The sequence below is a fragment of the Ostrea edulis genome, chromosome 8, assembly GCF_947568905.1.
Source record: "Ostrea edulis chromosome 8, xbOstEdul1.1, whole genome shotgun sequence".
NCBI classification, from domain to species: Eukaryota; Metazoa; Mollusca; class Bivalvia; order Ostreida; family Ostreidae; genus Ostrea; species Ostrea edulis.
The window spans coordinates 71,870,207-71,897,571 of NC_079171.1; the positions used below are offsets into that span (position 1 = coordinate 71,870,207).

A 27,365-nucleotide genomic window follows, 5' to 3' on the forward strand; every position below is an offset into this window, starting at 1 on the left:
ACTTCTCCGGAAACATTCAAAGTATAAGATTTTTTTTTGAGAAAGACGGAGGAAGAATGTATACGATGTTATATCAATGTTACAGAATAACTCATCCATAGAATTTGTCAAAATGTGACCGAGGTCGACCCAGAAATAAGATTGGGTATATTTAATAGGAGCAATTGAAATAATGGTAATGATCTCCAGTCAGTATTAGGGTGAGAGTTGGTCCTGTTTCGTACGTCCACATCACGCAGAGCTCCGGTTTGGTTCCGAATCCTCTTTTTGACAAGAAACCTAGCAACTCAGTCTTAAGCTGACCTAACTTGTCTTGTTGGATCTTAATAGTCATTTTGATAGTGTCAATTTCTAAGCCCAGATAGGTCAGGACTGATGTAGGACCTATTGTCTTTTCATGTGTCAAAGGTACACCTATATCTGAGCAGATAGAACAAAAACACAACATGGGGTTTACACAGTCTGTAGTACCAGGTCTCCCTGCTAACAAAAAGTCATCCAAATAATGTATCATATTGTCACTTGCAGACTTTTCCTTTAGGGTCCACTCTAAAAAAGTAGAAAACTTTTTCAAACTTAGCACAACTGATTGCACAGCCAAATGGTAAGCACATATCAATGTAGACATTGCTTTGAACTTTAAATCCAAACAGGTTAAAATCAGATGGGTGTACTGGCAAAAGTCTAAATGCACTTTTAATATCAAGACGTGCTACGAGGGCCCCCTTTCCTAATTTAGCCAACATATTGAGGGCCTGGTAAAAAGACGTATAAGTTACTGAGTAACAATCTTTATCAATGTAGTCGTTAACTCTGAATCCTGTGGGGGTATGATAGATGACAAATAAGCCTAAATGATCCATCCTTCTTGGGGACTAACCCGACTGGCGATAACCTGAGGTTAGACAAAGCGGGATGGGGAATGGCCCCGCCACTCTGCCTAGATGGATTTCCTTATTGATTAATTTAATTGCTTGATCTTCAAGCCCCTCCAATGATCGAAGGTTACGACAAACTGTCGCATATCTTGGACCATTGTAAGTAAGTCAAAAACCTAGTGAAAACCCTTTTAATAGTTCCCCTGCTGTACTTTTATCCGGGTAATGCTTTAAATAATTTTGTAAATGTGCAGTTTGTATTGGCGTAGTTGCTATGATATTAATTTCTAAATGACTGGCCTGGTTTTGGATTGTTGGGTGTCGATTGTGGGACACGTTCAGATGTATGTGGCGTGTTGGGTCCAGAACTGAAACGATTTGAATGGGGGGTTGATGAAAAACACTTGATACAGGGATGATTGCGTGAACATCGCATACAGAGATGTTTATATGGACAGGGCTTCTTTTGACAATTTCCCCGGAAATTGAAATCGTAACACTTGTTGATTTGGTCCCTGTTCTTGTTACTGGGGGGGTACTAATGGGGCTTGCATATACAACAACCACAGTTCCTGATCGACACTAACAAATTACATAACGGGGTTTTGCTCTTTCTTTAAACGAAACTGAATATCATAATCACGCCAGCCCAAACCAGGTGACCTGCTACCGCCCAAACGAATTGTGTGCATATACTTAAATAATGAAGTGGTGTATTCTGGATTCACAGTGGCAAATATTGAAGCGTAAACAAGGAATAAATCTATCCAGACTTGGGTATCTGTGATATATTTGACCTTAGATTTTCTGTCCCTTGTTAAGTTACCATCTTGAAGTGCTATATATTGGGTTTCATCATCGGGGTCAGAGTAATTATGCATTAATTTGGCTAGATTGACATATTGCTCATTAGAAATTTGCACTTTTATTTTGTTGGGCACATTGTAGCCCACCTCGAGATTATAACTAGGAGCTTCCTCAGGCGAGTAAATATTATCCCCAGTTTCATTGAAAATAAAGTCCAAGTCTGCATTACCTGGCGGAGTAGCCTTGCAATTCACACTTGCGTCCGTGGCCCGGACTGGAATGGGGGCCTTGGTTAAGCTGGCCGTCATGCCCGCAGAGATAGCATATGTGATTTGCTGCATCTGTTCGTCAGTAAAGCGTGGAGGAGGGTTTTCATTAACACCCGCAGCCTGACCCTGATCGTTAATACGCTCGGGCTCACTCACAGTCACAACGGGGATTTTCCACTTTCTTCCCGTAGACGAAGGTTGCGCTTCTCCCTTTCTCTTTGGCATTTTGTTCTTCAACAATATGTAAGCAATTTAAATTTAATCAATCACAGTGCAAAGGAAATTGAGGTAATATAAATGCATTTTTTAAAAACCTTTTTTTTTTCAAATTTACCGTAATACACAAATACAAAATCGGTACAGACAAAAATAACCAAATTAACGCTAAGGGCCTAACGTCTTGTTGTAGCTACAACGTTTTTAATTTATTTCTTTTCTTTCTTTTTTATACACCGAGAGTTACATAAATTCCCAAGTACCAACTGCTGGGAAATCTTGCACGGTGGTGGTGACGTAATTATGGCATCACTAATACCCAAATAGAGGATAGCTGGCATCCGGAAATATCGCGGTAATACAGAGTAGTTATAAATAATCATATTTAGCTTTGATCAACCGATTTAACTTCGATGAGTTAAATCCCAATAATTAATAAAATGCTTGCAATCACTGAATGAAAACGTTAGTTTCCGCAAAACTGAAACCATATGGAAACCTTGCAGAAACCTGACTTTGAGGTTTCCTATATGATTTCCGCAGTGTATAAACGATTATATAGTTTCCGCAAGTTTCCGTCAAGTTTCAGTCTGCAGAAACCTGAAGTTGAGGTTTCCCGTATGGTTTATGCCGTGCGTAAACGATTATATAGTTTCCGTCGAGTTTCAGTCTCCTGAAACTGTAGGCTATGGTTCCTAATGGTTTCCGCAATGCTGGAACTTAACTGAAATTCGGAGGTCTTTAAAATAATAATATGCAATAAATAATTCAAATGCGAATTTAAAAAACACACAACAACTTAAAAATGTAAGTGAGAGAAAAATAGTAAGCACTTTATATACATCATATTGTTATAAGAGTTTTTTCAGTTAAACAAAACAGATATGAAATGAGATACAGAAAACAAAGTATATTCCGTGTGTTGTTACGTTTGACAAGCTAGCATGCCTGTGTACTTCAGTTAATTGCTCCGTGTATTTCTTGTTAGTTCCATGTTAATTGCAAGGTTTTTCCTCCGTGATGGGAACAATAGAGATAAATACACAAGGTAAACTGGAAGAATAATGTCCAGCTTTGTCACCGCATAGAAACAAAGATCGAAGTTAATTGTAATTAAAAATAAGTGCATGAGGGGTTGGGGTTGAATTGAACATAAACCTTAACTGGGACATTTGTATACAGTCATTTATTTACGCAGATTTTACGTTGCATGTGCATTACTAAGAATGTCGGTTTTTTTATTTTCATAATTTCAAAACTATGAAAACTATAAATTAAGATTTCAATGACTAATAATATAGTCAGGTGGTAGAATTAGACACTTATGTCTGCATGTGAAATACGTTCGCACATGCAAGTAATTGCATGAAATATGCCAATTGGACTTTTTTTTCGAATATGCTCAATTGATTGATTGATTTAGCAATCAATATGTAATTTGCATACATGTATAATTATGCATGTATGCCAATGAGTGTTGATTTTATCATGTCCTATAATAGTATCAAGGATATACAATGTGATTATTTCTGAAAACTTATGTTGCTCTCTCTCTACATACAGTGTAGATGGAGATTATCAGATGTGTATACACATTATCAGTCACAACACATTTTAGGACATTGTACATGTGTAATAATATTAGTATTATTTGTTTAAGAACATTTCAATTCAAAGCTTAGCTGACTCTGTCAGGTTTTCTAATATATCTTTGAAAAATACAAAATAATTTAACACTATACGAATGATCGTCTCATAAAACATATGGTGTCAACGGTTTGAGTTTTATCAAGTCTTTAAAAATGACCAAAGAAATCCTCCCTAGCCTTTGCAAATTTCGGACAGAAGAAAACAAATAATGCTATGCATCTTCTACTTATAATATTCACATGAACATAACGATGTTGCAGTAATAGATCATTGTTCATAGTACACAATTATGACAAACTCTAGTACCTAGATGTACCACCATAAGTGGTGATTTAACTTGCCGCTCTATTTATGTCTTATAATTTGAGATTTAATGAGCATTTCTAATACCAATAGAAAGGCAGTTGGCCTGTAAGAATGCAATGCTTCCTTTATTTTATCGACATCAAATTAATAGTTTACGCCTATGGAATCGACTCGTTACAGTGCCGGACGACAGGCTTACGAAAAAAAAAAAATCATGTGTGATATGAAACAATCACACAACATAAATTCGTCAAATACAGTCAGATCCTTTTTGAATCTCTTGATATGACAGTATATTTCCTAAATCGTATGGTCTCTAACTTGAACACAGTGGAAGAAAAACTTCGTCGGGATTTTATGAATGACTGGCATGTACAGGTCCATAACGTTCTAAAACTTAGAACCTACCGCACCGTAAAAAATATGAGTGATTTTCAAACAGAAAAATATGTAATCATGGATATTCCAAAAAGTCATCGTTCTATACTTGCCTAGTTCAAATGTGATGTCTTACCTATAATAATTGAAACAGGACGGTATAAGGGGGAGGCGTTATCTGATAGAATGTGCAGTTTATGTTCTTCAGGTAGTGTAGAAGATGAATGTCACTTTTTACTTCTTTGTTCCTGTTATTCAAATCTTAGAGTAATTTGTTTTACCAGTATCGGATTTAACCCAACTGTGATCAATATGTCAGATTTAGACAAAACAAAATTTCTATTATTAAATTTCCCAAGACAAACTGCAAAATTTCTGTTCCCTGCATACACTTACAGACAGTCTATCATATACCATAATAGTAAAAGTCATGCGTAATACATGTACCACTGTATTTATTATTTAATGTGGGAGGGGGGGGGGGGGGGGCTGGGGTGTTCTGTTAAAAGTGGCATAAAGGCCCGATGGGCCTGGTGTTTACATTCCTATCATTCTGTTTAATGTATTTTTCAAATCTGTAATGTATAAAACACATGCCACTATAATAAACTATACACTTACTTACATTCTTATTTGTGTTCGATTATGCAGATGAATTTTAAATTACTTCCCATGTTTGTAACATTCGGGCACTAAACTGTATGCAGATATTTGTAGCATATAGTACTTGTTCACAAAATTCAGGACTATTTAATTTTGGAATCAGCAAATCTTATAATATGAATTTAATGCAGTGCAGTTTGATACTATGCAAAGTTTCACACATTAGAAATTAATTCAGCATTCTAATACAAACATGCACTGATGAACACTTCTAAATTTAAGTTCCTGAAAGTACTTTTTCTAACCTGAAAGTCTATTTACCGGTATTTAGAAGTTTGAACCTAAACCTCAACATTTGCAAAATCTGCATCTACTCAACAATACAATTCGGTGTGTATCATTTCGACAATAACTTCTATGGGATGTACTCTACACAACTCGATCTAGAAATCGAGTATTGGTAGTAAAGCAAATCTAATTAGATAATATCTTCACCATATCTATATTATTATAATCCTCAACAATACATATCCATGCACTTTGGAAGTGATATCATACAAATGAACATCATATATCAGCATACGATAATCGGTAAACTTAGAAGCTCTCAAATATGTACTGTTGATTACAAAAAAAAATTATGAATTTTTCACTTCACGCATATATCACTGTTGCATACATATATCACTGTTACATACATATATCACTGTCACATACATATATCACTGTTACATACATATATCACTGTTACATACATATATCACTGTTGCATACATATGGGAGATAGGTTACATGGATATCTTCACACATATCCATTTTGAAATACGAACTCAATAGCATAAGGTATACTGCCTATAAGCAATACAAAATAGATAGTTGGGCAAACACGGACCCCTGGACACACCAGAGGTGAGATCAGGTGCCTAGGAGGAGTAAGCATCCCCTGTTGACCGGTCACACCCGCCGTATATGATTTATCCAACATGTTCTGTAATGCGTTTCTACTTTCAGCAATTAATACAGTATCATCAGCATAAAGGAACAGAAATAATGACAAGTCATTCAATTCAACGTTTTCTAATGTGGTTTCAATAAAGTACAGACTGTGGGCAGAAGTATTCGCACGGGCGATGGCGGCCATTTTGTTTATCGAACATGCTTGACGGTAAACAAACATATTTTTGGAGTGTCTGAACAGAACAAATAACTTGTAAATGCAAACATATTGTAAATAAACAATTTGTTTCTATCAATAATCAATAAAAATAAATGAAAGAATGCCAAGTACCTTAATACTTCCGTGATATACCCTCGGTCCCTTTGAACTTGGCGCACTCGTTGTGGAAGGGTGCATGAATATTTTGTAAAATTTACTCTAAATGAAGTCCTGATTTCCAGAATTTTGTGATACAGTTCATCACCAGAATTTAATGTACGAATGTGATATGAAATTTTCTTTTAATTACCAGCCATATATTTTCAACGGGGCATAAATCAGGTGATTGTGTGAGACACTTCAGTGCTGGACTTTGTCAGTTTTGTAATTTGTTGAAAGACAGGATAAATGAACAGGTGTATGGCCATCCATAAACAGATAATTGTCATCTTGAAAGAGTTTTGCTATACAGGCTACAAGTTATCTACGGATTGTTCAGAGTTATTCATGTTGCTATATGTATTGACTCTGCAAAGAGTAATAACGCCATGACACGTAATGCATCCCTAAATATTTACCAGTTTCGGGGGGAAATACAGTCCGACAGTCAATATTTAAATCACTTCTTCTCCATATATATACTCGACAGTATTTTCCAAAGACAATCTGGCACTTGTCAGAAGAAATTACCATTTTCCGTTCATTGTCCACGGTCCGGTTTATTTTACCCGCACATCATTGCACATGTTTTACACGATTCACAACTCGAACCGTATTTTCTTGATACAAACACATATTTAGTGTCCATTTCTGTCTTAAACATCGCCAAACAGTTTTTTTTTAAATATTTGCATTGCTATTTTCATTACATTTTTGTAACGCCTGACAGTGGTCTTTTTCTATCCAACTGTGTCTAACAAGTCTCCGTTGAACACGTGCACTCATTAATGTCTTTCGTCCACTTCTTTGTTAATTTTCTGTTGTACCTCGCACTCGAAACGTATCCCAAGCACTATGCACAGTTAATATAGGAATTCTTAATAATTGTCCAACTTCCCCGGAACTTTTACAGCCCTGAACTAATTCTACGGTGTTTTCTTAGAAGCCTATACCGAGTTCCGATGTTTACAACCCATGTTTTCTAATCACTATCGTGTATGTATAAACAGAGTTGCAGGCGAACACAAACATCATTACGTCACATAATTGACCTTCAATTTTTTAAATACATCATCAGTGAAAGGATAACTCATGTGTGTGCAAAGAGAGATAACCCGCAATGTATGATACTCGATAAACACGTTTAAAAAATGACGCGATCGTGCGAATACTTTTGTCCACAGTCTGTAGTTTTCAAAATCGTTTATGTACATAGAAAATAAAAATGGAGCTAATCAATCACCCTGCATGAAACCATTTTGCACATCAATAAATTTGAAATACTACCATTATACTTCACACATATTTTTATACTAGTATAAATATATCTGATCACTGAATACATTTTCCCGACAATTCCATTGCGAACTAATTTAAAAAAAATAATTTTGTCTGTTAACACTATCAAAAGCCTTCTGATAGTCCACAAAGCAGCAATACAACTTTTTCTTATTACTTAATGTTTTTTTTAAATCATGTCATGCAAAGCAAAAACAGCATATTTGTCTTTCTGGCCGTTCCCACTGAATTTACTCATACAACCGTTGGTCAAAATAGCTCTATAGGTACAACATTTTGCATTACTTCACTACTTTCATTATTGACCAACATGATGAAACGCTATTTTCTAAAAGCAATATGTGCTTAATTTGTTATATATTGCTATATCATGAACTGTCATTAACTTCAACTTTAAAGAATATAAATATCGGTATAAATACAAATCAATACTCAAATTATGATGATCGTATGTGCCGTAGCTCTTTGTCTTTCAAGAATGTTATTTTTCCAACACTGACCCACATAAGATCAAATCACTTGGAAATTGCATAACTAGGATGGACTGCTCTAACTTAGCCATAACATTCCGCTGTGTCATTCCATTAATACATTGAAAGTCCAGAGATTGCAGCTCTGGGGTGCATTTATTTGTAAATGAATGCACGCAACAATTAACATTGTTGAACATGTTTTTTTTTTTTGGGGGGGGGGGGGGTCACGTTTATAAGCTTTTGGATTTTGTTTCTAACGTTTGGATTTTTTTTTAAATAATTTTATTATTATTTAAAAAAAAAATCCTCACTTCTGATTAAAAACATACTGTAACTTAATTGACATCATTTAAAAAAGTGTTATGTACAACAAGGAAATTGCTTTTCTTTTTTAGTTTCAAAGAAAATTTTTAACCATTTATTTATAAATGTAACTTAGAGAAAAACTTATTATTTCACATGTTTTAAAAGCATCACAAAAACGATTTTAAATAATGTTTGAAAGGAAGCTAGTTAATCATGGTTACATGAGGAATATGTTTTGGTTCCAGCTGCCAAAGCTAGTAACAACATTGTCTTTGTTTGTAAGGCTCATTATTACAACTGTATTTTAAACGAATTTGGCATTAATTCCACTTTTGGCAATCATACTTATACCCCAACTGCCCTTTCAAAAGACGAAACTCTTCAAAAACATTCTCCAGTTTTAGACATATTTAATATCCCAGTCAATGGGTCGAATGAATATGAGTTACCGTACCTATACTGGATTCCTAAACTACATAAAAACCCTTACAAACACATATACATTGCTGGATCTAGTAAGTGCTCTACCAAGCCCCTATTTTTGCTCCTCACGAAAATATTAACAGCTGTGAAGGAGAAACTTCAAACTTATTGTGCGAATACATAAGCCAGAAGTGGTGCTAATCAAATGTGGATTCTAAAAACATAAGAACTTTTGGTAAACTTGAAATAGCAGAATTTTCCCCCAATCAATAACATTCAAATATACGACTTTTTGACATCATAGACAGTAGCTTCTTCAACAAAAATGGAAAACGGAAATATTCACATCTAGTGATTAGTCATTGAAAAACTTACTTTATTAAACAACACTCTGATTCCACGCACAGGTACTCTGAAGTTGAAATAAAAAAATATTCTAGAGTTCCTCATTGACAATATCTTCGTTGTCTTTGGTGATCAGGTCTTCCAACAATATGTTGGAATTCCCATGGGCACGAATTGTGTTCCTTTGTTAGCTGACCTGTTTCTATATTCATACGAAGCAGAATTTATTCAAAAACTTCTACGCGAGAAGAAAAAAAATATCTCGCTGTGGCCTTCAATTCGACATTTAGATATATCGATGACGTTTTGTCTATTAACAATAATAGATTTCATTCATATGTTACCACTTGCGTATGGTGTTTATATATCTCAACTGATTCGATATGCAAGAGCTTGTTCTACGTAGAGTCAGTTTTTAAATCGAGGTAAGCTACTGACAAACAAGTTGATGATACAGTGGTTTCAACATTCTCGATTGAAGTCAGCATTTCGCAAATCCTATGATCGTTATAACGACCTAGCTCGTCAATACAACCTCGCATTGGGTCAAATGCTGTATGACGTATTTCATACCGATTGTTAAGCCGTTCTTGGCACACTGATTGTGACTGCGGATAAATCCGTTTACCTGATCAGGATATAGGGCTCACGGCGGGTGTGACTGGTCAACAGGGGATGTTTACTCCTCCTAGGCACCTGATCCCACCTCTGGTATGTCCAGGAGTCCGTGTTTGCCCAACTATCCATTTTGTATTGCTTGTAGGAGTTATGAGATTGATCACTGTTCGTTATTTTCACGTTGTATCTTGAAGACGAATTTAAAAAAAAGAAAAGAATAATGATGCTATATCTTTACATTTATGAGAACTGAATCTGTACTGATGTATGCAGATGATATGGCTGTGTTTGCTGAGAGAATGCACGAGCTTCAAAACATGTTACATGCGTTACATATGAATATACGAATACATGGGGTCTTTTTATTAATGTATATAAAACAAAGGTAGTTATTTTTAGGACTGAAGCTAAAATTAAACCTACAGAAAAAAGGAATCTGAATGGTCAGTCGCTTGAGATTGTTGACAGATTTGTATATCTTTGTGGTTTACTTAACTTTAATGCTAACTACAATTATATACTAAAACAATTAGCCTGTCAAAGTAAAAAAAAAACAAGCTTTTTTATTGACATCTAAGGTTAAACATTGTCACATTTTATGTCTAAAATACTTCCCCTAGTTTTAACCTTGTACAAAATAATTAATTGTATATAATTTTATTCCTAACTTGCTTCCATGCAGGTAAAGTTAATGATGTTCACCAGGTCTAAACTTAGGTAACTGTGTATATATTCACTTGAAATACCAGTTGCGAGTTGGTTTGGGCGTAGCAGTCAAGGTGTGCACAGCGATAGTTGGCACCCAATGTTTTTTGGAAAACCTACTTATTTACACTTCATTATAATCGCTGTCTCAAGCAATGTTTCCATAACTACACCCATCTCATAAATCTAGAATTCAACAGTTTTGAGCCATTAAAATAAAACAAAGGCTGTTGATCCGTTTCAAGAAGAAATTCGCGGCCAAACAAATACTTGTGAAACTTGTTCACGACCCACACGATTCCGATACACTCTCGTTCTATGGTGGAATAATTTTGTTCTGCTTTATTTAGCTTTCTACTTACAAAAGCGATAGGTTGCTTCACTTTGTTTTCCTCTTGAAGCAAAACCGCGGCTATACCCCGATCTGAAGCATTTGTCTGTTTGATAAATATCTCTGAAAGGTCAGGGAGGTTTAGAATACGTGGAGACGTAAGAGCTTTTTTCAAACCCTGAAATGCAAGTTCCTGAGACTCCGTCCACTGGATCTTGCTAGGAGCAAACTTCCCGGTCAAATCCGGCAGTGGCAAAGATATATGAGAAAATATTGTAAATGAATAGACAAATATAGCTAATATTTATATCTCCATCCAGGTTTTAAGAGAACGTCAACCAGTATGATGATGTAAAGTACCCCCTTAAATGTACATGCAGTAACTGACAAACAAACCATTTCTAATAATTAGATTAATACCTAGTATAGCCGAAATCCATTGAGGAATCTCCTTTCAACAAACGATAGACAGTTTTATTCCTTGGTAAATGAACTAGTCCATCACTCCATTTAGTATACATATGTTTGTTCGTCCTATACATGAAATGACAGCCCAAACTTGCACCGGTTTTTGGGAAAGTTTGTTATTCTTTCGAAGAAATAAAAAAAAAAACCATCCAACGAATTAATTTTCATATTATTGGTACTTTAATTACCATGTATAATAAAAATTCAGAAACGAAATTGTAAAATACCTAAAAAGTCTCATTTTATCCATCATTTGGATTTATTACCTTGTATGAACGTTTTGACTTTAACTACCTAACACAGTTCTTGTGGATCTTTGATGTATCCTGGTGAACGAAAAGTATGTCGTTTGCTGATATTTCCACGTGCTCTCGTTCACAAACACAACATTTCTAAAATGTTCCCGTCCTTCAGAGCTTTGAGGCACAACTGCATCCGCACATGCTATAGATGAATATCTAAAATTAATAACTCTACATTATAAAGAATTCAAAAAAGCTAAAAAGAACAATTAAATAGGTTAAATATATAAAGTACCGAGTTTTTTGTGTCTGATGAGCTGGCAAGTCTTGGAAACAATGGCCTTCCAACCAAGTTTTTTACGCCGCTTTCGAATTAGGCTGCGAGAAACGCATAAACCAGTCTCTTCAAAGAGCTTACTCTGCAGTACTTGTAAAATTTCACTATATTACACTTGTGTAGTCATTCCATTGTTTATGGACAACCAACCACTGCCCAGGGTTTCCTCGACAAGCCTGTACCTGATTACCATCGCTTTAAGAAACCACAGCGACACTATGATGAAGTCTTACTCTCTGTCTTATTCTCTCAACAGAGAAGTTGCTGTTCTTGTATCTAATAATTGCTAATTTAATGTTACCGTTAAACGGTATGTCTTTAATCGAGCCGTCATTGTTTTGAATGATTCCGAAAAATAATTTGCAGACAAAACGAATAAAGCTTTTGAAAGACATTGTACTTTAGCATTGCATTGAAACGGAAAACCCGATAGTTTCAGAAGTTAGACAATAAACGATTTTCACGATAGACGAACAACCTGATAAACGCAAAACACGGTACAATATAGACCTGATAAACGGAAAACACGATAGAAAACGGAGAACCTGATAAACGCAAACATAATACGATAGGATATACGCAAGATAGGATAACATACACACACACCATAGAACACGATGGAAATGTCAAGAAAAACGTTATGGGTACGATATACATGTGAAAAAAAAACTTATTTGGAATTTGAATTATCCGCATCATACACTAACATTTTCTAAACGTTAGGTTTATAAGAACTGTATGTTCGGCCTTGATAGCTCACTGGATAGAACACTTGCCTAGTAATGTTCACTGGATGGAACACTTGCCTAGTAATGTTCACTGGATAGAACACTTGCCTAGTAATGTTCACTGGATAGAACACTTGCCTAGTAATGTTCACTGGGTAGAACACTTGCCTAGTAATGTTCACTGGATAGAATAATTGCCTAGTAATGTTCACTGGATAGAACACTTGCCTAGTAATGTTCACTGGATAGAATAATTGCCTAGTAATGTTCACTGGATAGAACACCTGCCTAGTAATGCAGGGGTTTGTCTTTGTTCGATCCCTTGCCCGCTAATGTATGTCCTCATGTATGCATTACAATATGTACGAGTTTAAAAAGAATATACTTATGTTATTGTTTTTAGATAGATCACCATTACAAGTTGTTGGAACTTATGTATCCAATACATCAATAGGGATCTTATTGTTAAATAATCTACAGTCAAAGTAATGTTTCATTTCAAAAGGCGATCTTGGGTAACAGTTTCAGCATTTCTTACGTTGAGAAAAATTCTGACTCAACGTACGAAACTATACTTCCCGCCAACCTTCAAAACGTGATTCTGAAGTGTTCTATGTTGAATTTAAGTTGTTGATGCCGTGTCCTGACACTAGTTGATGTTGTCACATCAATGTGCTGGAGAATAATTATGTTCTTTGTCAAACTCTACACATCTAGTCGTACATCGCCACTACTTTTCAGGTTGTGTTTGAACGACAAGATTTGTTCCGCTTTCTATATATGGGCGCAATTTCAACTGTTGTGAAATTGTGTACATCCGTGTTAGCCTGATTTAATATTTCTTTATTTCTTATAGAAGTTATGGCATTGATCACGTTTCGTTATATTCACCTTTCATTGATAACGTATTCATATTTACTTAAAAGCGTTTATAGACACAAAGGCAAGAGGTTCATGAGCAATATCGCTCACCTCAGTCACCTTGTCCCATATCTAAATATTTTTCATATATATTTGCAAGTAAAACATTGGACATTATTGTGACCCCAACCTTCCCCCGGGAACCATGATTTTTACGAACTTGAAACTGCAATATGTCAGGAAGCTTTCATGTAATTATAAGCTTTGTATGCCTAATTGTTCTTGAGAAGATTTTAAAGATTATCTCTATATTGATATGCAAAATGTTGATCCTCTATGTGGCTCAATCCTACCCCTAGGAGTCACGTTTGGAATATACTTGGATCTTCATTATGACAGGAAGTTTTCATATAGATTTGTACTTTTCTAGTCGAATGGTTCTTAAAAGGGTTTTACCCGAGGTGGCATATTTTAACAAACATAAATTTGCACTATGTGAAGATGTTCTCATGCAAATATTAACTGTTCTGGCCAAGTTTTTTTTAAAGACGATTTTTAAATAACTCAACACTATTTTGCATTTTTGTAATCGTCTCCCCTTTGAAGGGAGAGGTGAACCTACATTTGAACAAACTTGAAAGCCCTTCATTCAAGGATATCCTGTGCTATGTTTGCTTTAAATATGTCCAATGGTTCTGAAGAAGAAGATGAAAACGTGAAAAGGTTTGCAATGACGACGACAAGGATGACACTGACGACGAGGACACATATCAGACAAATTTTGATCAGAAAAGCAAAACAATTACAAATCAAATACATTTATTTGAAAATACAATGCAGGGTGAAGATAACGAATATTGATCAATCTCATAACTCATATAAGCAATATAAAATATATTATGGGCAAACACGGACCCCTGGACACACCAGAGGTGGGATCATGTGTTTAGGATGATTTCATTTCATTTCATTTCATTTTAGTTTGTCCGATGGTTTAGCACTTCACAACACAGTCAACTGATTCCACAGAGGCGAATTATTGATTGGTTACATTAAAATAGTATATTATAGCTTGGAAATGAAAGGAAAGAGGGGGAGATATAAATGTACCTTCATGCATCCTATAAAAAGACTGATATATAAAAATAAATTACTGTTTGTATTATAGGATGGTTGATAAATGTAACAAACATTATCTCGCTTGTCTAAACAAAAATGGCATATTATAAATGTTCTATTTCTTGAATGTTTGTGATATTGTTTAGGTATTGCTTTTACTAATGAAAACCCTACAAATGAGTTGAGTTAGTTAATTCTTGTTGTTTTGTTGTTTGTTTGTTTGTTGTTGTTGTTTTTTTTTGCAGTCGTGATTGTCCCTATTATGTTATTGTATAAATTCAATTTTGTGTATTTAGAATAGTACAGGTGTACACTTGATAAACACTAATGAAACCATTAATGCAAATCAAAGTGAATCTACTGACAGGAAAAAGTCTCAAATTTATCTCGGATTCCTCAGATTCTTTATCTTGGTCAGTCCCAGTGTCCTGCTTTAGTCCTGAACAAGGAATCACATTGCATAGTTATTTAATTTTTTCTATCATGTGTCTAGACAACAATTAACTACTTCAAAACAATCCAGTGCCTCAAATTGTTCCCACTACCCTAATTCACTTTATTACTGGTGTACATTAATACACATTTAACTGTCTGTAGTGCTTTCCAATAAAAAATCACTTCATCTTTGGGGACTTCCCAATCTGATTCATCTTTCGACCCAAAGTGTTCATATAATGACAATAATAGTTGTGGAAATACCCCATGTCGCATATACAGTGTATACACTACCATCCACTCACATCGTTTTTTTCTTCTTCTTTTGAGTTATCTTAATAACAAAGATAAATTCATTTTAGGGATACTGTCTGCTAAATTACCAACAATCTCAGTTCTAAAAATAACATCACAGTGCTTATTTCTTAACTTAACTTGGATAAATGAGCAACGTGTTTGAGGCAAATGACAAGGCTTGCAAGTATCTATTTTTTTCCCGTATATAATAGCCTATCCGTTCCCTCCAAGCATTCGCATGTAATAACTATGGTCACTAACCTTTTAATTTGATGAATGAGGGATTAATATATTACCATTTTATTTCCGTGTTTTCAATAATGACTTTTCTTCACCTCATTCGAGGAATCACCAAGCTGAATCGTATCTAAAACAAAAGAAATTTTAAACGTACATATACAAATATCCCGACACACTATAATTTCTGTCCATATTTTTACCAACATAACCAGATATATGCATGGAGTGAGTAACAATAAGCTTCGTTACAAAATATGTATATTATATTATTATTATGTTTATTCAGGCAAAACATAAGATAAAATACAAATCTTAATCATATGCATTGCAAAATACATTAATAATGTCAATTAGGGATCACAAATGAATTGTTGGCACATTGTTATCATGTGTACACAATAGGGCTCCATATATTATCACAGCTATAACCACCAATAACATCATTATCATGAAATGCATGGTTATTACAGTATCAGGTCTTATCCGAGACAATATAAAGTATATACTTTAAATAAATCTTTGTCTAGGATAACTCATGAAAGCAATTTAAAAATCTTGCTTATTTCCAATGGGGTCCTAAGATGGTATAAGTTAACATTAGATTATGTATGACTAAGGCAGCATAGACAAAAATTAGATTGAGCATTATATGATTTTCCTCGACAAAATTAAGTAAATTTATGTACATTGTATGATTATGTATTGATTCAAAATGTTTTTGAAAATGTATCATTATACCCCATACAAAACATTATTTACAAAATGCGTTCTTCCCTCCTACAAGCTTCTTCTGCAATACGCAACTTGACAGCAGATTTAAAACTAGCTCTATTAGCTATATGTTTTACTTTCAAAGGAAGATAATTCCAGTTTAAAATGACATGATACTACTGTACGCGCTAACTCTAGGGACACGATAATTAAAATTGGAGGCTCCCCTGGTAGCATTATGATTCATGTCAAATTTCTCATGTAAATGAGTTGGTGCAAAACCACGGTTTATGTTAAAGGCATGGTTGAGTCGTAATTCTTTAATACGTATAGAGTGTGTTTATTGAATCTAAAATATCACAATTTATACTAGTTCTGGGGTTCAGGTTTAAGGTGAATCTTATTGTTTTGTTTTGAAGTACTTTGGATACAAAGAGGAAGATACGGACCAGTGATCAATATCATAACTCTTTTACTGAATGTAAAATGGAGAGCTGGACAAACACAAAAACATGGATATACGAGAGGTTGGACCAGAGGTCTAGGAGTTGTAGGTGTCCCCTGTCGACCGATCATACCCACCGTGAGCCCTATATATTGACTAGGTAAATGGAGTTATCCGCATTTATCCGTTATCTAGTGCAAATCAACATGCAAAACAGCATAACAGTCGGTATTAAACGTGAGGGAGCAATTTAGCCAATGATAGGTTGTCTTTCCAAACTATATCATTATTATAACAATAGAGTTTCCGAAATGCTTATTTCATATAAAACTGTTGAAACACCTGTACAGTCCCGGAAACGTTCTACTTTACCATTAGTTCTATTCGCTTACCCGACCTTCTCCGTGCGTTCTCAGTGTGTTCACTATCCGCTCTCTGCGCGTTCACCGTGCGTTATCTATTTACAGTTTTGAACTCACCGTGCGTTCAACGTTCATAACGCATGCACTGTTCATTGCCATTCGGAATTTAAAAGTGCATTGATTTATTTTCGTAGCAAAGCAAACATGAAAAAGGAACGCATGGGTATGAGTGAAAGTAAACGTTCTTATTATATCAGAAATTTAATATATAAAGTACAAATATCGGATTATCAGCTGCGAAAAGTGAAGGAAAACGAACGATCACTCATCAAAATCAAAGAATATAATAAATCATTGTTATTATCATTAAACAAATATCAGTATAGTTTAATTAAAGAGTGGGAGTGATTCTAAATAATAGAAAAATGTAAGAACCTGTAGTAATCAATACAACCCTTATTCAAATACAAGTAGCGAAGAACGAGCAACGATCACTGGTACGAGGAACAGAATGAGACAGTTTCAGTTAATATACACCCCCTCCCCCAGATTATCATTTTAACATTTTAAAGTTTGGGCAAAAGAACAATTTACTATATATGTGTTGGTCTCACTTGACAAGAATTGTATGTAAGTCAGTTGATTCCGTTAAGCTCCACTCTCATTTCTCTATTACTTAAAAAACGATGCTATATCCCAATGCACATTCGTGTCTGAATGTCAAATTGATTTGACAAGTATTTCTGATTATTGTGTGCCTATATTGATGGCATGTATTGTCAATGAATGTATTTATTCCTCTCCCCAAATTTTATATCTTAGTATCGTTTGTCTCTAATATAAAGATACAATTGTTCACGTACATTTCTGCCCCACATTTGATTTACGTACATGAATAGTTCATTACAACAATTTATTTTCCGCATTTAAGATATATTTTGCTCAATGTAAATGTAAAATTTGTGGTTACACCATTTTGATCGTACGTACATTGATTCCAATATTATTTCCTCAGGTCGATGTTTTATACATATATTTCCAATAAAGTGAATTACAAAAGATCTACATGGGAAGACATATTCCACACTATTTAGAAGCGTTCAGATGTCATTACGAGGTACCTGTTCTACCGTGTTGATTATTTACTGTATTTATCTTGACTCCTTTCTGAGATGATTTTTTTGTTTTAATTGCGTGTAATCCAAACGACATTACTGATGCAAGGTGAAGATAACGAACAGTGGTCAATTTCATAACTCCTACAAGCAATACAAAACAGATAGTTGGGCAAACACGGACCCCTGGACACACCAGAGGTGGGATCAGGTGCCTAGGAGGAGTAAGCATCCCCTGTTGACCGGTCACACCCGCCGTGAGCCCCATATCCTGATCAGGTAAGCGGAGTTATCCGCAGTCAAATCAGTGTGCCAAGAACGGCTTAACAATCTGTATTAAACACGTCAGACAGCATTTGACCCAATGCGAGGTCGTATTGACGAACTAGATCGTTATAACGACCATAGAATTTGCGAATTGCTGACTTCAATCGAGACTGTTGAAATTCCTGTACCATCAACTTGTTTGTCAGTAGCTTACCTCGATTTAAAAACTGACTATACCCAGATACATTTTGAAGTCTTGTTTGTGCACCTGTAAATTCCTGGCGCTAATTACTAGACTAGCTTTATTGTACATGGATTGTTTATACTCATGTAATAAGACATTAAATACTATGTATGAACACTTTTACCGTACCAATTTTGATGCGCCAGATGCGCATTTCGAAAATTAATGTCTCTTCAGTGATGCTCAACCGAAATGTTTGAAATCCGAAATAACAATGAAGTAATAGAGCTATCAGAGCCGAAAACAGCGTGCCAAAAAAAGTGGAGTCAAATTCATCTAAGGATAAGAGCTATGTATGAGGGAGATATTCCTTAATTTTGAAATTAATTTCTAAATTTTATAACAGCAATTAAATATACATCCGTATTTCCAAGCTAGTAACGAAGTAGTTAGCTACTGGGCTGTAGAGACCCTCGGGGACTAACAGTCCACCAGCAGAGGCCTCGACCCAGGGGTTATAATGTAAAACTTATACGGTATCAAATTTGATGCACCAGATGCGCATTTCGAAATATAATGTATCTTCAGTGATGCTCAACCGAATATTTCTTAAGCCAAAATATAAAATGCATGCAGTATACCGAGATGACGCATCAATATTGATGATCTATGAAAAAGTAAAGAATTCTATATATTATAATATGACAGAAATATGTACTTCCACAAACACTAACAATCAGATGTATTTATGTATATATTGTATCTACCTGATTATTAAGTAAGTACAATCCAAGGAAAAAACCCAAAATATACCGACTGGATAAACCATTTTGCGTTTACCATGTGCTTACCAATCGCATTGCTATAACCGTGCGCTCACTGCTCACCAAACTGCGCTCACATTTTGCTCTGCGTGCCTTTATCGTTTGCTCTGTTTGTGTTCATCGTTTGCTCTGGGTGCGTTCACCGTTCAAGTATGCCATCATACCGTTTCAGGGACTGCAGCATTTACTTTTATGTCGGTAGCCTGTCTCGATTTACAAAAACAATAATCATAACGTAGAATATTGTGCATATGGTATCAACTGGTATATAGAAACACTATATCAAAGGTTAATGGGAAATTGATTAACAATAAGCTTCATTCCATGAAGATTAATTTGTTGGGTTATTGTTTAGATTGATGAGACATATCATAACGTTTTTGTAAAAGCTCTTAGGCTGTTGGTGTGGGGGAAACGTGAGTACTCAGTAGAAACCCATGGGTTAAAAATGATCGATCACAATACCCTATGCCATATAACCACTGTCGATACTGATTATCAAACTAGGGTTCCAGGGGTGAGAAGCAAGTGTATTAACCACTACGATAGCTGGGCATCCGGCCTCTATCAAACCATTTTGAAGATAGTTTGCGTTCACTCATGTAGATATTATCATTTGGGAAATTTGCAAATTAGTTATATTTAACATAATATGTTTCAATCTTAAAAAGGTACCCCTCCTTTGCTTGTTAGGCGAATATTTATTTTACTTTAAACACTTCATAAGGAATCACTGATATGTATCCAGTCTTGAAACATAACGATGTGTTGCAACAAACAAGGTATACCCTCTTCACTGTGACATAATTTATCACAAGTCTAACACCTTCAAAAAGCATTGTAGGAATCTAAATGTGTGTCTCCGAATGCTTTATATTTTCGGATAAAGCCTTCCCTGAATTTGCTACATATTTTCTTGAGAATGCATTGAAGTTGGTTAATTGTCTCTTAACTCACATGTGCATGTGTAGAAATCATAATTTTCTGATGATGATGGTGGTTATAAACATTCCTTTTTTTTCGCGGGGAGAATATCATTTTGTATCCGCGCTGATTTCTCTAAAATGCATATCCTGAAACTGAATCTCCATTGGGAAATAGTCTGCCCTGTCTTAATTACTTGGTGATTCATTTCAAGTTTAATCGGCCATATCATTTTTGATATTCCACACGTCCTTAATGACACCATGATCATTTCATTAAAATTTGCAGCCGTTGATAGGTGAATGACTTATACTTATCGTCTGTACACCATTGGTGAAAATAATGCGTTATTTGTAATACGGACTTCAATTTCAATATAATTGTTTTTTAAAAATAATTTTAACTAATCGGTATGATTATGTATTATATCTGTTTTGAGACAACAAATGAAGACAGTTTGAAATAATCGTGAATTGATAATGCACGGTAGATAAGATACTACAGGAATATCTTAAATGGCTGTACATTTGAAAAATAACGAACCTGCTTAAATGTGAAAATAGAGAACAGTGATCAATTTCATAACTCCTATAAACAATGTAGGATAGAGAGCTAAGGAAACATGAACCCCTTGATATAGCAGATATGATATAAGTTGCCTCTGAGGAGTAAGCATCCCCTGTCGACCGGTCAAACCCGTCATGAGCATTACAAGTGTACTTTTATCAGGGAACACAGCTATCCGTAGTCAAAATTAGTGTGCCAAGCACGATTTAACAACTGTTATGAAACACGCCAGACAGGATTTGACCCAATGATAGGCTGTTTTGACAAACTAGATCGTTATTACAACCAAATAATTAGCGGATTGCTGACTTTAAACGATATTGTTGAAATTCTTGCGCCATCAATTTGTTTATCAGTAGCCTACTTCGATTTACAAAATGACAGTAAGCAGAACAAGCTCTTGCTCATCGAATCACTGGATCTATATAAACACTAAATACAGATGGTGGTACAAGAATATGGGAAATTGCAATCATCACGTTTGGGTCGTTACTTTGCCGTTTATATGTTTTTCAATAAAATATCCAAGTATGAAGCAGAAAAGGACAACTCCGTGGTGTATTTTATCAAGAGTTTACAGAGATATATTGAATCAACACATTAATGACAGTTGTTATTTTAATAGATAAAGGCTCGTCAATGCAAGGCGAAGATAATGAACAGCGATACATCTCAAAACTCAGATAAGCAATACAGAATATATAGTTGGACAGACATGGACCCCTGGACACACCAGAGGTGGGATCAGGTGCCCAGGAGGAGTAAGCATCCCCGGTTGACCGGTCACACCCGCCGTGAGCCATACGACCTGACCAGGTAAACGGAGTCATACTTAGTCAAAATCAGAGTGCCAAGAATGGCTTAACAATCGGTATGAAACACGTCAGACAGCATTTAACCCAATGATAGGTTGCATTGACGAACTATATATGTAAATGTTGAATTGAAGGCCACATCAGCATATTTTTCTCCTCACGTAAAAGTGTTTGAATAAATTCCGCTTCACATGAATATAAAAACAGGTCAGCTAACAAAGGAAATCAATTCATGCCCCTAGGAATTTCAACATATTGTTGGACGATCTGATCAACAGAGCCACCAATATATTAAATGAGCCGTCCCATGCAAAAAGGGCCCTTATGTATATTGACGTCATAATGAGAAAAACGCTGGTAAAGATAACGTCATTATTTGCAAGTTGCGTCTGTTACTTATGTTTGCAATGCTGTCAATATAACGTGATTGTGTTTATATAAATCACCTGGAACGATGCCGACATGTACCTGGAATTAACAAGAGGAAAACATGGACTTTTTAGAGGTGAGTTTTATATAAACAGACATAACCAATATTGTCTTGGTGACAATTAGACCTATAAAATATTTCGATGCACAAGATTTGGGATCCGCGCATATGTTGACGGGTACTGCAGGTGCACTTCAATCTAAGATCATATGTATCCACATATATATACATGCAATTTTACGCATTAAGCAGATTAATCAAATCAAATGATACAATTTAGAGATTTGTCATTTAAGTGAAAAATACTTATTTTACCGATATTCATTAAAACATAAATCAATGACGTACGTTTGTTTACATTCGCGATTGTTGAGCTCCGTGCATGTACATGTGTTTATATATGTCCCGCTTGTGATATCCTAGTTATTTTTCATAAAGTTTTTAAAAAGACAAATAACTAATTGTTCTTATATCATAATGGGGTTATCATCTGGCTTTCTAAACTTTATTTAGTGCCTAAAATGACTTGTTTTCATCGCGGCTATTTATAGGTAAATGGATAAAATTTAAAGTTACGTCCCGCTGTTTTCGTATCTCATAGGCGGATTCACCGGTGGCTACTCAAAAATTAAATAAACAATGATCATATTAAATTCAAAAAAATAATAAAGAATTAATCTTTTCAAATTCATCAACAATTTTTAAAGTAAAGTTTTGTTTCAACAAATAAATATATAAATATTTGAATACATAAATCCAGTTTAATCAGAATGACCATAGTGGATGACCCCTTATTACTCTTACTGAGAGAGAGAGAGAGAGAGAGAGAGAGAGAGAGAGAGAGAGAGAGAGAGAGAGAGAGAGAGAGAGAGAGAGAGATCTGGGACTTCAAATTAGAAAGACTGAATACAATTTTTTCTATCAAATGCGGTTATTATTAATCGAAATATGCAGAGTGCAGAGCAGTTTTCTGCATGTAGACACGTTTATTCAGATAAAATATTTCTGTAGTTAGGTGCTTATTTCAGTCTTACATTTAATTGATCAACATGCTAATGATAAATAAAAATACTATTTACTGGATTTATATTTAATGAATAGCTCATAAACAATCTAATACTTATAATAATAAAAATGATATTACCATTTTGTGCTGAAATCAACAACTTGTCAAAATTTAAATTCAGTACTACTGTAAAATCTCTGTTTGTAATATGAATGTATTTGATATTTTATTTTAAACAAATACATGAAGGTTTAAATATTTGCATGGTATGTGAACATATAGAATTTCACAGGGATATTTTGTTACAGATTATTGACGAGTGGCATAGGGAATATTTTCCTCCTTCACAAAGTGTTGAATCATCTGATGAAAATACAGACGATAGTGATCAGAATAAAAACCTAAATTCAGAGGAGGAGGACTGGGATAATAACAATCTTGACTTAACAATTCGTGAAAAGATAATCAAAGGCTGCTCCTGCAGAATGGATTGCATATCAAATATTAGTTTTGAAGAAATCAGTCACCATATTTATTCCATGAGAGAACTTTCCAAGGAAGAGAAGGATATGTACATTGTGGGAAAGCTAAAAAGTAAAAGTTCTGGTGGCGGATCTTCAAGACGCGATGCCAAACGACAGAGATACGAATACAATTTTGATGACCGGGAAGTATGCACAGATGTGTTTTTATTTTTACATGACATTGGTGAAAAACATTTTAAAAATCTTGTGAAGCATATGAAGACCCATGGAATAAAACCACGGACACATGGAAACATCGGGAAAAAACCACACAATGCCCTGTCCTTTGAAGAAATTAAATTTGTCGTGCAGTTTATCAATCGATATTCTGAAGATAATGGACTTCCTATGCCAGCTGCTCCAAGAGGTCGCGACTCCGAACCACCCATTTTTCTACCTTGTTCAACACCAAAGAACGGAATTCATCAGTTATATGTTGAAACTTATCATGAGGTCCAAATTCGTGCTGTTAAATTGTCCTCACTCTATTCCATCTGGTCTGCCATGCCTTCCTAACATTCAGATTGCCAACCCCAGATCTGATGTATGCAATACCTGTGAGCGCCACAGAGAGCACATTTTGAATGCAAGATCTGAAAATGAAAAGCTTACAGCAACAAGAAATTTTACAGATCACATTGAAAAAGCAGAGAGGGAGCATCACCTCTACATTCAGTGCATTAAAGAAGCCAGGGAAGAACATCAGTCTATTCAGCTTCCTGAGCCACCTGTTACACCCTGTTCCACAGATTTCCTCAAAACTCACTACACTTTTGACTTCGCGCAATGTGTGTCTGTACCTCATCATTCCAGACAAGTAGGGCCATTATTCTTTGAGACACCACGGAAAATTCAGATCTTTGGAATTTGTATGGAGGGAGCAGGATCTCAGCGAAATTATTTGATTGATGAAGACCAGACCATTGGAAGAGATGGAAAGAATGCCCATGGGCCAAATACAGTCATCAGCATACTTCATCACCATTTTCAAAATTATAGCATGGGAGAGAAATGTGCTGTTCTTCACTGTGATAACTGTCCAGGTATGTATATTTCATCTTCATTTTTTCATATACACCTAGTTCTATTCATTTTGTCCACATGTATATGCTGCTTCTAATATTCTAATGCTCACTTCATCTTTAGGTCAAAACAAAAACCGGTATGTGATTGGATATTTGCTATGGCGGGTCATGATTGGGCTACATCGAGCAATTGAACTTCACATGCAGATACCAGGGCATACAAAATGTCAAGTGGATGCAGGCTTTGCTCAGATCAAAAAGAAGTACAGGAGGTGATATTGTGTTAATATCAATTAATATTCCAAAACTAAAATTGTATCTAGCATAATCGAGAATTTCTATAATAGTCTATATTTGTTCAAAACCTTTACGCGGCGATGCATTTTGTTTTTAGATCAGATTGTGACACTTTACAGCATGTTGCTGACGTAGTCTCCAAGTCCTCCAAAAGTAACGAGGCTGTGATAATAGAGGATGGAAATGTGAAATACTATGAATGGAAAGAGTATATAAAAACAACTTTTCAGCCTTTGAAAGGGATACGCAAGTTTCATCACTTCACTTTTTCAGCACTGCTGCCTGGAGTTGTATTATGCAGCGTTGATGTAGATGGCGACAAGGTCCCAGTAATCCTCAGTAATCACGACCAAATCAGTGTAAATCTACCACCAGAGATAATGCCGGGCGGACTCAGTAGAGAACGACAGGAATATTTATACAAACATATCAGACCTCATGTCCGGGAATGTTTCAGGGACACAACATGTCCAGAATTTCATGAAGAATAAGTGAAAGTTTCAATTGTTTCCGACAATGATTAACGTCATTTCAACGTCATTTTTTGTAACGTCATTGAAATATTATCTTAACCTTTGACAGCCTATATCTCAGTAAATATGCTGAATATTTGACCCAAACTTCACATGTGTCTTTTTAATGTTGTTTTCTATCATATTCCATTAAAAAGTTAATTTTGATATTTTTTACCATAAGGGCCCTTTTTGCATGGGACGGCTCAAATGTTTATAAAACTGAACCATGTTTTTGAAGAATGTTACCCTTTGAACAGGCAGATGGGCTAGAAGTATGATAACCAAAAGTAGAAGTGGTCCCATATCCCCTATTAAAAATGCAAAACTCAGAGTAACCCAATTATTTACGTCGACACCATGAACTAGTAAGCGACTCCTGTCAATAGACAAAAATATTGTTTCTTTTCCTCACATTCAATTTTAAGTTATAACTTATGCATTGTTTCTATTAGTTTTAGTAGCACGTCTCAGTAGAGTTGCATCAACTGGACAAAGGTGTTAGATGATAAATAATGTCCCATATTATTTGTCGAAATGCGCATCTGGTGCATCAAAATTGGTACCGTATAAGTTTTTACATGATAAATACTGTCCCATATTATGTGAACATCGTTTAATAGAAAAGGTGTCAGATGTTATATAATGCCCTATAGTGTGTTTATATCGTGTAATAGCAAAGGTGTTAGATGATAAATAATGCCTCATATTATGTTGATGTCGTGTAATAGAAAATCGTTTGCAAGATTCGGGCCAATCCCTGGTCAGATCAATCTTCAATCATAATGACATTACCTTAAGCATACTACAAAGTAGGCTGCTACAAAGCACTACAAAAAGACTACCACATACTACCCTAAATAAAGATACCTACATATTGGGGAATTCCACTTATTAGTAGCACTTCTAGTATTCTTATTTTTAGTACGAATTGAGCACAGCGATAATTTGGTGCGTTACCATACAATATGTTAAAACATGGTTCAATCTTTATTCAGTAGCTGTGTCATTCACTCTTACCACATTCAAACAATCTAAAATGTCAACAGAAATTATGGCTATAGGAACTATATTAAAAATGAATTTGACAAAAATGTTTTGTTGAACACACCAGTACCATTATCCCTTGACTAACACGGTGAATTACAATAGTAGTGTATTATAACACAACAGGAGGTGTTTCCTGTCTTAAAAATAGGAAATATGCATTTATGTATGGAAAATTGAGCTTAGTGTTTACCTTTCAAATGCTGCTTAAATCATTACTTTCTTAAAAAAATATATATTTACGTGAGGGAAACTTATCAATCTATATAATTTGATATATAGCACGTGGATGTCTTATGATTTCATGATCATTGCATAACCTTGAATAACTCGTGACATTTGTATCGGTTTTCGGAATGATTCTGATAAAATTGTGTCGGTTTGCCAAGATGAGGAGACAGTGTTTTATATCTAAGAAACGGGGAACAATTTCTAGAAGATGTCCTAGTGTATGTGTGATGCCATTTTATTCGCTATGAACATAACATATTGCACTACCATCGGTATATACAATCATGTTGCAGTATCTGTTAATTCTTGTAGACATATCATTGGCATGATTGAGATTAGAAAAGGCCAATAATTCCCACTCAGGCACGCGACACTCCATTGAATTGAAATTGCATGCTACAGTACTGAAATAAACGTGCTACTGCCTATC

At 35.1% G+C, this 27,365-nt stretch overlaps 1 protein-coding gene across 1 annotated transcript; it reads left to right on the forward strand.

Moving 5' to 3' along the window:
• The first annotated feature begins 24,271 nt into the window (after nt 1-24,271).
• LOC130049784 (uncharacterized) lies at nt 24,272-25,825 on the forward strand. The gene is made up of 3 exons (XM_056147792.1): nt 24,272-24,866; nt 24,970-25,120; nt 25,243-25,825. Exons 1-3 carry the CDS (start codon nt 24,272-24,274, stop codon nt 25,634-25,636), a joined length of 1,140 nt encoding a protein of 379 aa, XP_056003767.1. The 3' UTR covers nt 25,637-25,825.
• Nucleotides 25,826-27,365: the final 1,540 nt, after the last annotated feature.